At 37.6% G+C, this 13,503-nt stretch overlaps 1 protein-coding gene and 1 non-coding gene across 3 annotated transcripts; both read right to left on the bottom strand.

The window, feature by feature from the left end:
• Window positions 1-5,283: 5,283 nt before the first annotated feature.
• LOC144185660 (uncharacterized) lies at window positions 5,284-12,928 on the bottom strand. 2 transcript variants are annotated; one of them, XM_077710497.1, is made up of 4 exons: window positions 12,784-12,928; window positions 11,683-11,854; window positions 10,047-10,327; window positions 5,284-5,443 (listed from the first exon to the last, which is right to left on the bottom strand). In XM_077710497.1, the coding sequence occupies exons 2-3, from the start codon at window positions 11,736-11,738 to the stop codon at window positions 10,063-10,065; spliced, it is 321 nt and encodes a 106-aa protein (XP_077566623.1). In that variant the 5' UTR covers window positions 11,739-11,854; window positions 12,784-12,928; the 3' UTR covers window positions 5,284-5,443; window positions 10,047-10,062. The 2 variants fall into 2 exon arrangements, with proteins under 2 accessions (XP_077566623.1, XP_077566622.1); XM_077710496.1 differs by lacking the exons at window positions 11,683-11,854; window positions 12,784-12,928 and adding an exon at window positions 10,402-10,965.
• A 336-nt stretch (window positions 12,929-13,264) lies between these two features.
• On the bottom strand, window positions 13,265-13,337 carry trnar-ucg (transfer RNA arginine (anticodon UCG)). The gene has a single exon. It is a non-coding gene; the product is annotated as a tRNA-Arg (tRNA).
• Between the last annotated feature and the right edge of the window lie 166 nt (window positions 13,338-13,503).

Here is a 13,503-nt window from a genome sequence, read left to right on the forward strand (position 1 = left end):
GGCCCGGGGGCCAAATCTGTCCCACCGCATCATTTTGTGTGGTCCAGGAAAGTAAATCATGAGTGCCGACTTTCTGTTTTAGGATCAAATTAAAATGAAGAGTATAGATTTATGTATTACATTTCCTGATTTTACAACTTTTAAATCAATAATTGTAATTTTTAAATCTTTTTTCCGTGTTTTTAGTTCAAAAATCATTTGGTAAAATCTAAAAATATATTTAAAAAGATAAAATAAACATTGTTTTAGATTTATAAAAATTTAATATTCGGGGCTTTTAATCCAGTTCTTAAAAATTAAAGTTTGAAAATGGTCTTAACAGAGCAACAATGGATTTTTTTTTTAAATTTTAATGATTGATTGACTACAACTTGTATATACTGTTCTGTGTATAACTGTATATATTTTTAATACGTTTACAGAAAATATATAATTCTATATTTCATATATAAATATGTGAATCTATACATTTTTAATCAAGTAAAAGATTTTGCAAATAATTTAGTTTTTATGTCAACAAACTATCCCTAGTTTCCGCCTTAATAGTCTGAACCACTACAAACAACACCACAATATTGTATTTATTATCACAGGAAGAAATATTTCACAGCACCAGTCAATACCTCATAAAATCTTTTTTAACCAGACAGCACTATCTTGTATTGAATCAAATTCTATTAACCAAGTGAGTGTAAACTTTTACATGACTCAAGACCCCCAAAGTGTCCTAAAACTAATACTAAAATTTCATACTTTGCACTGACAATGCCTGGCATTGATTTATTTAGTCAAACATCAACTAAAATTGTCTTTGCAAAGTAAGATAAAGCATTTTTCCTGAACATTATCCTAGTAACTAATCTCTTGTATTAATATTTGTAAGGATAAATGCTATAAAAGAGAAATGCAGCTGATTGTGTCACAAGTGTTTAATCACTAGGTTTGTGTTCATTTGCATGTACGAGGGTGGATTAGTGAGTCTTTGTGTCGTCTGCAGACACCAATCCCCCCCTTTACATCAACGGGGCCTCGCAGCAGACGACGTACGTCGTTTGGGACGTACGGGGGTCTAAGAAGGACCCCACCCGGCCCGGGCATAAACGCCTGAGACTGTCTGTGTTGTGCACTCCCAGACAGAGAACCTCCACACTCATCAGATGCCGCCCACCCCCGTTCCCGTCTGCCCACCCCCTTCCTCTTGACCTTGACTCTGTCACCGTGGCCCTCCAGACAGTCTGGGGTCAGAGGCTAACACAGCAGTCACACATCAGACACGGTTCGAGTCCCTTGTGTCCATATAAATGCTAAATGATGAATGACCTCAAAGCAGCCTGTTGGAATGCGCTTTTGAATTCTTGTGGTGCTTTCAGAGTCAGAAATCATGGCGAGGTATTGATGTAGCAACACTTTTTTTGTTGCAGTGTTCTTTCTTTCATATTGGGGAAATATACCAAAGATGTTTTTTTTCTGCAGCTCTGAAGGGTTTTGTCAGGTTTGTCAATAAAGCTTTTGCTCTTTGGCAAATTATATAAAAATCGATATTGTAGGAATCTGAAATGTTTTCATGGATGTGGAAATGATCAGACTGAATCCAACAAAGTACAGACAAATAGGTTTAAAGACAGTTTTTGTCCCACATCCATCAGGACTGTAAACTTGCGGTTACACGACACACAATCCTTTCTGTGTAATAACTTAGGAGTGAGGTAATATGAAAAGACGTTGAGTTGGGTTTTTTGCCGAGAAAACGCACCTTATAGAGAAATACTACCAATTTCGCCATACGCAGTTCCTGGTCAGATGAAAATTAGGCTTTTGTCGTTGATGATGACGACAAATCCTATATCCGATTATTATTATTATTATTAATAAAACAACAACCCAGGAATCAAAGTTGGCACAGCACATCCCAACCCAAGCATTGAGATTGATGATTGGCTCAAACACAGAATACACAAACATGTACAATGGCTCAGAAATAGTAGACCAAATTGTGCAATAAATAACAGTGAAAATAAACTTGTAATTTTTCGTGTTTAATAAGGCAATGCGGTTTTAAGGTTTGAAATTGAAATTTTGATCGACACTCCTTGGTTTTATGTGGATACTCCCAAATTCCTAAAAATAAATAAATAATGTAGTTTTGTTTCATACATTACTCTTACTTGTTGTTTGATGCTTTGCAAAATGTACCATACAGTTGGGCTGGCGACCAGTCCGGGGTGTAACTGTATCATAAGGTTAAGAAACCCAGGAATTGTCTGTGTTGTCGACCTGGGAATATTAAGACCATTTTCTTTTGAATCACATGTCAACCTTTTTAGTAAGGTTTTGAATTTCAAATTAACTAGGGATTTCCCAGTGGCAGATCTTCACATGTGAGTCTGACTCACCTTTTTTTTGGTGATCTGCCAATACCAAGGACAGATCCAATAATGTTTTAGGGCTACATAAAAGGGTTATTAGTACAGCCGTGGTTTCAACGAAGAAAATAAACAAAACCATCACAAAATACTTTTTTTTTAAAGTCAGTTGTGCAGCACGAAATAATGATGTAATCAAATGACGTTCAAGTATTTTCTCATCTCATTTTCTGAACCACTTCATTCTCATTAGGGTTAGAGGGGGTGTTTGAGCCTATTCCAGGTGACTCCGGGCCAGAGGCAGGGGACACTCTGAATCAGTGGCCAGCTGATCACAGGGCACAAAGAGACGGACAACCATACACCCTCAAACCCATGGATCGACCTGGATATGAACCCAGAACCCGAGAGCTGTGAGGTCAATGCACTAACCACTTGCTCCACCAGTTTTTGTTTTACATGATAATTATAAATAAACGTGGCCATTCAGTGTGATTGTTTGAAGGACTATCTTGGTTATGATTTTTTATGTTATGTCATTTTTGCTGTCACAGTTTATTTCCTTTATTCTGTTTCAGTAGTGTAAACACACGAACACACACACACACACAGAGGCACACACAAATATACCCATGGGACGTGGATGCATTTTTTTTTTTGCTATATCCTTATAACTCTGGATACTTTTTTTGCATTTATCCCTTAACCTGCCATTGACAGTTATAGACATCAAATCAATTTCATTTGGAAGGGCTGGTATTGAGTGATTCCCTTTTCACTACCTATGACACTAGGATTGGACGTCTATCACCGTCAATGACAGCCAATAAGTTAGTACTAAAAATAAGTTTACACTTGAAAAATACATTTTTTTTACCTGATTCCGGTTTAATGAAATGAACATGTGTTTATTTTATTAGGCTACTTGCAAGAGTAAAAATATGAATCTGAGCTATAGTTGCCTATGCAAAAAATAAAATGAATGTAATAAAAGGAACTTATTGGGAGAGTATGATTTCACCATTGTCCATTTGAAAGTCATCTAGTGCACGTGTGTGAAGAAATATATTTTTTAACATATTTATACATACGATATATGTATATATATATATATATATATATATATATATATATATATATATATATATATATATATATATATATATATATATATATATATATATATATATATATATATATATATATATATATATATATATATATATATATATATATATATATATATATATATATATATATATATATATATATATATATATATATATATATATATATATATATATATATATATATATATACATTAAAAATGAGCAACATTTTAATAATTGTTAAATCAATAGGTGATTTTTCATGGTGACTCTAGGTAAAATTAATTGCACTAGGAAATTGGATGTATTTGGAAGATATTTCAGGCTAACATAACTCCATTTGCCATTTAGTTATCCTTTTTTCAATTTCAGTTTTTCTGTTGGAGAATCCACCGGTCACTGGCTGGAAGTATCCTCTTAATTAGCAGCCCTTGACCTTTGACTGGCTCCTGACCTCAGCATCTCTCAGGTCTGTTTATTGTCCTCTAGGGGCCCTTCCTGATTATGACCCCTGAACCCTGCTGTCCTGTGGGTTCTTCATCCAAAACAAATAAAGACACGTGTTTGAGGTCAACTTCAACTCAAATGGCCAGCCAGTACTTTTATCCCGATGGTGTTATGGCAGGAGTAGCTTGTAATTATTAATGGAAGCATGCACTTGTTTGTGGAACAGGAAGTTTGGAATGATTCAAATCACTGAGTTATATTCTTAATGCATTTATTTCAACATTCCAGAAGCTGCTTTCACTAATTGCTTTGCATTCAAGCAGAAAGGGGCTGCTACAAATATGGAAAACATGCTGCCATGCACACTTTCATCTTATTTGTCATTTAATTACAGGATTTCAGTTATTACTGTGCATGGTTAATTGTCAAAAATAAAAACATTTTGCCACTTTTGAGTTCAATTTAATTTATATATCATATGGTGCCTACCGTTTTGTTTTCATTCTTACTGGATTTATAGGATCCTTCATTATTTTTATACATATTGTTTTGTTTTTGTTTAGGTGGGTTTTTATAGCTTTTTTTGGTAGATTTTTAGAATGTATACTTAGTTTTATTTTAACCTTTTTATATTTGTCAAGCTTTTGGACGTTTTTTTGAATTTTTCCGTACGTTGACGTTTTCAAATTGATGAAACTTTTTTTTTATTTTAATTTTATTTTTTCTGTAGAAAAGACGTGGAATTTAAATGGATATATTGATGTAACACACTGGCCTCCGAGATAATTGTTTCTGATTCCCCACATTGGCCTTCAAAGTATTTTAATTCCTTTTTCGTGACGGGATACCGCTTTTGCAAACGTTTCATTTCTGTTAAAAAATGATTAATGTGCTTATGCGATGTCATAATTTGAAACTTTGACTGCGATGTTTGTTATGGGCGTGGCAGAATATCACGCTTTATAATAAGGACGTTCCTTTCCTTTTATTCGTTATTTAATTTAAACCTTCTATATTTAATCACACACGGTGTTAAACGGATTTTTCGAAATAAGAAAAAAAATAATCATATATATACGATACACGTACATCTTTCAGTCTAATTTAAGATTTGTTGCCTCAAAACGGCGATGCGAATCTAACATTGTTTCCGGTTTCACTCATTTATTATTATTATTATATGATCATCTGACCCCTTAAAATATATTTTTTTATATCAACGATGCGACTTAAATACACAAACTTTAATCATTAGAACTATATGAAGTCCTATAAAAACCGATATTGGTCATTTTTCGTAGTTTAAAGCATTTTGAAATCCATTTATGCTCTTTTAGAAAATCGCATTGAAATAACAGTGCGCACATCTTTAATGTTGCTTTTATTCACAGATTTGAACATGAACACATTTTATTTAAGGCATGCGATGGAAAATGTATTCAAAATACAGAAAAATAAATATTCTAATGTTGAGTAGAAGGGATCTTTTTTGTCCACAGTACACACAGAGTTGTCATCTTCATCCTGTAGACAAACAACAACAATAAAAAGGGATTAAAATCCCTCCTATCAACTTTCCAACCAAAACAGTATTTAATATTTCATAAACAAAGCATACCAACATTTCATTTTATTATCATCAACATGTTTAAATAAAAGCAAGATAATTTGGAAACATAATGGCTTGCAGTCTCCAAAAACACAGGCGTCTTTTTATTTTATTATTATTTTTGCCTTTGCATGTTTTACTGTCCAATTTTCAGGCTTCATCACGGAGGGATCTCAAGGCTTTTATCCCCACGGGGAACCGGGCCCAACTCTTTCTCTGTCAATTTTCACCCACTCCCTAATTCACAGGAGCCTTTTCTCCCACCAAGCCTACAATGAAGGATTTGTCCTTGTTCTTTGTGCACCTCTCTGATATCTTTTTTTTTTTTGGCCCACTCCTTTTATTTTCTGCAGACAGCATGCAGCATATGCAAATACACACTCCTTTATTCGTGAACACCCCCCCTCCACTGAATGAATGCAACCTTAAATGAGGCCACACTTGCACATATTTACAGAGGGGGCATGGAGACATGCACTTATTCCAATCACGGGCTTGACAGTTTCTCGGGAGTCATAAAATACACAAAAAAAAACAAGAAAGACTACAAAAGATTTGAATGATTTAATTTGAGTAGAGCTATTCAGCTTTTTGAAGAAAAAGATGATTTTAGGGAAAAGTCACATGATTGTATCAATCTGATGCACAACAAGCAATAAACACAACAGTCTATTTATGTTCTTAACAGTGAAGACATTTGGCTTTAAATGTATTGTCATATTTTTTCATTGAATACCACTCGGACTATATATTGTTTTATGCAATTCAAATCCATTGTATTGGAGTAAAACTCATTTAAAACTAAGCCATAGTCTAAAAAAAAAAATAACCCAAGCACTTCTCAGCCCTAAATCATTTGATGTTGGTTCTTACTTTTGATTTTGTGGATTTATATCAACAGGGTGAATGTTTTTCTGGGACAAATAAAATCCGAAGAAAAGAAATGTCCACTTCATCATTATTTTGGGAGTATTCTTGTTTGCGATACGAAGGCGTACCATCTATCAATTGGTGTATGTATATATATAACGCATTTGCAGCTCACCATGGAGAGCACTGGTATCAAAGTGGTGGCCCAGGGGCCAAATCTGGCCCGCCCACCGCATCATTTTGTGTGGCCTGGGAAAGTCAATGATGAGTGCCGAATTTCTGTTTTAGGATCAAATTAAAATGAAGAGTATAGATGTATATTAAATTTCCTGGTTTTTCCCCTTTCAAATTAATAATCAAAAAAATTTAATCATTTTTTTCTGTTTTTAGTTCAAAAATCATTATGTAAAATCTAAAAATATACATAAAAAACATTGTATTAGATCTATAAAAACTGAATATTTAGGGCATTTATTCCAGTTCTTTTACTCCATTTCTATATAAAAAAAAATCTAAATATTATATCTAAAATGGTCCGGTTCACATGAAATCAAGTGGACGTTAAAGCGGCCCGCGAACCAACCCGAGTCTGACACCCCTGATTTAGAGCTTTCACATGAATAGTCTTGGATGAATTATGAGAAACAAACTGCTTTCTTCAGCTGATATAGCCAAAGAATGCAAGTGGAGGTTTGTGTGTGTCATTGGCTGCTGAGCATAGACAGTTCGGCCTTTTCACTAGCATGACTATGCCTGCCGGCCTCTTCCCCATAGCAACCCCAGCCGAGGTCAAAGGCTATGTAACCCTCTACGCACATGCCTATCGAGACCACCGCAGTCTTCCCCCGTGAACTTGAACTTAACAGAAAAGTAGTCTTGCAGCAAACTGATAAATGATGGCGTCTGATGCAGAGCGCTCGTCACGTTGAGACATCATCTCCTCCCGGGATTATGACAAGGGAGTATTAAAGGTACAGTCACCTAATTGTGATCTCCTTCAGGAGCCACACTCAGGGATTCCTCCTAATCCGAGCCAATGTCTCGCCATCCTCCTGTAAAATACTTAAAGCTGAGCTTTGTGCCAGATTAGTCCAAGTTGCATTAAAAGAGTGGGGTGAGCCTCGCCTGACCCACATGGGAAGTCATTCAACACTCGCGGGTTTTGCCCGTGAGCCTAGCATGAAATAGAACAACGTCTTAAAACATACATATGGCATAGAGTCTGGAAAAAGGACATTAAATGTAATGTATTTGACAGCAAAGCACATAACCTGCAGAGAAATCAACACACTGGCTGAGGTCTTAAATCCTCTTTCGGGCACAGACGGATCGTCTTGATTGAAAATATTCTTTGTTTTCAGAGATTAGACAGACGCGTATGTTTCATCACCAGCCGAATCAATCTTTTTTTTTTTAGATATTTCACGTCACAACCCCCCCAGTAAACAAAAATAAACGCATACAATTTCTTTGGAACGTACAAGCATATCGTAGATAAGGAACAACATGGAAATCATGTGACACTTTGTGTCATTTTAGTTCTGTATTACAAAGTATTACAAAGTGTCGATTCCTATTTTGACCTTGATAACAAGGGCTTTTTTCTCTCCACTACGAACTAAAGAATGAATTTTCCCAATGTGTCAAAGTCTGGTTCATTATTCCTCACAATCAGTCACCTCCATCATTGGTTCACCCTTTTTTTTCTCACCTTAAAATGTTTCCAAACGTCACATTCAACCCAATTGCATGAGGATAAATCAAGATAAGTCAAAGGTTTACAGGCGCCATACAATCAGATGGAGATTAGGTACATGCGGTTGATTTCTAATTGCGTTCCCCCCTCTGATAAATGCCACCGATAGAGTGACAAGATGTAGTTTGGCGAGTGTGCGTGTGTGGCGTGTGAATGCGTCAACTAATGCCACTGAGTCACATAGAAAAACAGCATCGCATCTCCATCCCTTTCAGACATGCCGAGGGGGCTGAATAGACTAATGAACAGTCAGGTGGCATGGCAAAGACCACGCCGCACCCCTCCCTGCACATATCAAACACGCATCCACTTGCAAACGTATTCAAACCCATCGCCTGGGCCGACCTCGGCGCTCCGCACGACAGTCTAATGTCTCAGGCATCTGCTCATGTCTAGTCTGGAGGGCCTTTCCCACCCTGCCCCCCAGCCCGGACCCGCCGCAGCACCAGCGTTCACAATTGTGGGAAAGCTAGCTTTTTTTTAGAGGGAGGGGGGCAGGTGTGGCGGGCTGTCAGCAGTGTGTGTGTGTGTATGGGGGGGCGCTAACAGCTATTGAGGGGGCAGAGAGCGGACTTGAATGATAATGTGAAAACGCACAACGCTGTTCATTAACACACAGGCACGGCAGCTGCACATGTTGGCCACGGACACCCATGCTCACGTGTTCGTCCTCGCCGCAGAGACCCCGCGCCAGCTAAGCAATGGCCGCAACGTTAGCACAAGTGCTGCATCTAAAAATTCCACCTGGACCAAATCAGGACGCTCACTTCAGATACATACTGACAAAGATGGTATTCAAGTGTATGTTAATGCAGGTGCAGCTGTGTGTAATATTCGGACTCTCACGATACTAAATAAAGGCAATCGAACTTTAGAAGCAGTGTTGTAATGCTTACTTAGACACCGCGATAACCCCTTGACAGAGTAAAAAATATTTTTTTGAATGATTTCCTACTTACAAAAGCTGATTTTTGGGCATATAGCTTTTGTATTGTACAGAATTAAGCCACCAATAAGGCTCATACTGCAAAAGTCACTGAGAGACAGTGTGTAAAGAAACAAATACGTTGTTTGTTGAGATCAAATCATGACCGTAAAAATGTGGGAGGCTCTTGGGCCATATTGAATGGCTGTAACCATAATAAATGATCATAGCTACACTACAATGGTCATATTTATTTCTGGACCAAAATTGAATCAGGAAAAAAACAACAACATTCTTTCATGAGTATTATACATTTGGAAATAAGACCAAAATATAGTAACCTTTGTTTTTTTCCCCCTTTTTCCAATGGGGTCAATGGGTCAGTCCCCTATGTGGGCATATTACTACTATTTTTTATTTTTATGAAAAAGTGTGGATTGTTACCAATGAATATTTTGCCTTTATTGTCTTAACAAAACATAAAATATTTTCTTTTAAAAGGGAGTTTGAAGTTTGCCCCCCTCCTAACTCTATATACATCTACACTTTGTAACAAGTCCTTTTATCACATGTGCCAGGTGGTTACAACATGGCGTCTACCATGCTGTTGTGCAAAGAGCACCGTGACAAGAGAGGATGTCAGTTTTCCTTCAACCAGTGCCAGCTCATTAATTTTGTTTTCTACCCAGCCCCCTTCCTATCACCATCATGCACCCTTACCCCCTTACCCCCCCCCCCCCCCCCATCAGCCACTAACTGCTAATTAGCGGGAGGACAGATGAAGATTTTTTTTCTTTTTAAAAAAAAGGAGAAGCCATATGTGTGACTGCACAGGAAACGAGGAAATTCATCTCATCTGGTCTTCATTCACACTTGTATTAATCAGTCCGCCATCATACACACACTCGCGATCCATCCCATACGGCTACTTCTAAACCCACCGAAAAGGAATGACGCGACAACCCACCTTGTAGTCAGCCATTTTAACTATCTCGGCAGCGTCTCTCAAGATGGCCGCTCGGAGCGCCACCCGGGATGGGCGGGAGAGAGGGGGAGATCCATCTGAGCCAAGGTCTTTGTATGCCCTCCTGGCATGGGCACGGTTGTCTGTCACTGGCAGCGCAGATGGCATACCACTGCTTGTGGTTAAAAAGAAGCGAGGGCGGAGGAAGCGTTGTGACCTCGTCCTCTTTTTCTCTGAACAATGCTTCCACCATCTTTTCAAGGCGAATGTCGCTAATTGAAACGCTGTAACGACAACATCAATCAGGGTTTAGAAAAAAGAAGAAAAAAAACAAGGGGCGGGTTGAATTGTTGCCTACGATGAAAGCTCCGTCGAGAAAACCCATGTACGTTTAGTTGGTTGGTTGGGGCGTCTGATTCAATGTGGCTTATATAATTCAGCTGCTCGTCACTTAAACGAGAGAGCGCCAGGCTAGGATCATTCATGTGGCGTAGGTACAAAGGATGACACAATGAAGCCTTGGAGCATCCCATAAATAAAGACAGCTAGAAAGCGGAAGAGTCTCAACCGCGGCCCTTTTCACATATCCAATATCCTATAGTGAAACGAAGCAATTAGATATCTCCCTCCACTGCAATAGGTAGTTAACACACTGAATGCAAACTCATCTCACTCTTGTGGCTCTTCAGGCTTCATTGGCTGGCATGGATATGGACTGCATGGCACTCAAGCAGCAAGTTGAAAAGTTCAGCTCCTGTCTAGGAAGGTCCGGCCCCTCTCATTGAGTCCCGCTACAATGTATCCCAAAGACTCTTTAAGATTCGTTACAGCATTTAAACGCAGATGCCAAGTGTTTTTTTAAACCCCGTTGTACGCAGGGTCCCACACCACTCCACGGTATTATTTGTAGTCCTGGAGACATTAATGCCGCCACAAAGCACTGGTTACCCCCCCTTTCTTTCTTCTGTCAACAAAGTGAGCGAGATGTTTTACATTTAAATTCGATCAAAAGATTCACGTTGGCATATTATGACGAGCCTGTTTGTCGGATCGAGTTCATTCGGTGTTGGGTCTTTGGATATGAATATTTATAAAGCCCACTGTGCCTTATTTAATCTTCAGTGCAATGCAGAAGAGTCCAATGCTGCACTAGTTGGGATCCAACCTTGTTTTAAACAAGCTATTCATATCACTTATTTGATAAGTAGCTTGGTGATGTGCATCCTCCAAACAAACTTATGTGTGAAATCCAATTACATTCAGAGATGATACCATTCCCATCCATTACACTGCACACTTCAATATAATTTGAATTACTCAGATGTGGTCATATTTACATTTTCATGACATTTATATTGAAAGATAAGAAATATCCTTGGTCTTTTCAATTCGTGTCCATTAATATTTCTCCACCTAATTCATTTTTATCAATGCAATGGACAACATTACTGATTTTTTGATAGGATAGGATAATACTTATAACCTTGTAAACAGCTATTATGAATATTCTACACTGTGTGATCCATTTACATCATGTTGTAAGTTGAATATATTTCTCCATATAGAGTACAACATGATTTTTAACGACGCACAATGAGAATCAACAGGCATTTTGTAAAAAGAAGAAAAAAAATCTTACTTCTGACTTCTTGTTAGAGGCCCGAATCTTCTCTTGCTGTTAATTATGGAAGTCATTCCTACATTCGGTTATCTAGCTTTATGAAAGGTATTTAATACTCATACAGCTAGATAACCAAAGACAGAAACAGACTCCCTATATTTTCTGATCGTCGTAACAGTGCAGTTAGCATCTATAAAAGGAAATAAATAATTCTTAGTGTAGTAGCAAATGAAGTGAACATCAATTGACACCATCTTGCAAAATAATCATGAAGCACATAACAAAAGAAAGGCATTTACACGTTAAAATTATATTCATATAATCTGTTACAATTGAAAGAGAGAACAAAAAAAACAGTGCTTGAATAACATTGCTATCAAAACGAGGTCACTCTTAATCATATTGTAATTCCCCGTTTTTTCCTTTTTTTAATTGTTAAAGGAAAAACAAACAATGGGCCGAAACGCCTTCCACGTGGCCATTTTTACAAAAAAATAATATGAAGTGAAAGCATTTGAATACATACTTTTATTTTCCATATTCTCTACAGATATAATTACGCAATTAAATGAAAATATCCACGTATTTCGCAGGTAACCTTTGACAAATGAAGTAATAATGTACGAGTGTGGGACATTTATGAACGATATTTTGGATAATTTTAAATATTGTAGGATGGCAAATGTACCTCCTCAAGGTAAGAAATAACGAAAAATAAAATACAGAAATAAACGCAGAAATAATTAATGAAAAAAACGAGCGTGAACGCCACACGAACTGGCCTTTTGCTGCATTTGACGTGTTTTTACTTGGTTTCGTCTCCTTGACGTGGTTTTAAAATACCTCCGTATGGTCACTTTTAATTTGACTTGTGTCATCGGCCTACTTCGACAACTATGTAGGCACAATGGCATGTTGTAGGCCAATATTGGGTCTAAAAAACGAGCTTTAAAGTTAAACATGATTCTACCTGATCATGAATGACGGTGTTGTATACATTTTTGTTCAAAGTGACAGCATGCATCATGAGTTCCGTGAATGCACCACGAGAGACACACGCAAGCAGGAAAAACGTGATGTTGGCGAACAGATTCTCCTTTAAAAATGACATTTGCTTACCTTTTTGTGAGGGAGGCTGTAAAGTCCCTCGGCAACATCTGACTTGAATGTCCCACACTGGTGTTTGGTTTGATTCGGGGCCCAGAATGAGCATCTTCTACCCCCTCCCATCCTCCTTCATCAAGCGACTGACTCTCCTCCGAGCCCTCGCGGTTTCTCTACTGTCAGTCAAGCCACCACGAGATGACGCCACAAGCAAGTGTTTCCGATTGACCAATCACGGAGTTGCAGGCTTTCAAAGAGTGTTAGAAGTGTCAGGATGATTCCACTCTAAAATAAGTCGTTTTGTATATACGTCCATATATAATGTTTATTATATATTTTTATTTTTTATACGGAGAGAAAAAAGTACCCAATACATTTACTTTTTTAGATCATGCACATTTTTTGTAACAAAACCCAATTGTTTATTATTGGCGCTCTTGAACTTTAAAAATGACTATAAAATTATTCGGAGAAAACGCCGAAACCTCAAGAAACTCGACCGTGGCAGGACTCGAACCTGCAATCCCCTGATTCGAAGTCAGATGCCTTATCCATTAGGCCACACGGCCTATGGAGAGGAACTCCGGGATATAATTTAATACAAAACTACACCATAGTGTAAGACAGACGATGTTTGATTAGGAGACCATCTGACTTCATACTTTGATAAACCTGAAACACGTTGAAATGAAATCAAATTCTTCATGAATTCATTCATACGTTGTGTCACTAAGG

This window comes from Stigmatopora nigra, chromosome 2 (genome assembly GCF_051989575.1).
Source record: "Stigmatopora nigra isolate UIUO_SnigA chromosome 2, RoL_Snig_1.1, whole genome shotgun sequence".
NCBI classification, from domain to species: Eukaryota; Metazoa; Chordata; class Actinopteri; order Syngnathiformes; family Syngnathidae; genus Stigmatopora; species Stigmatopora nigra.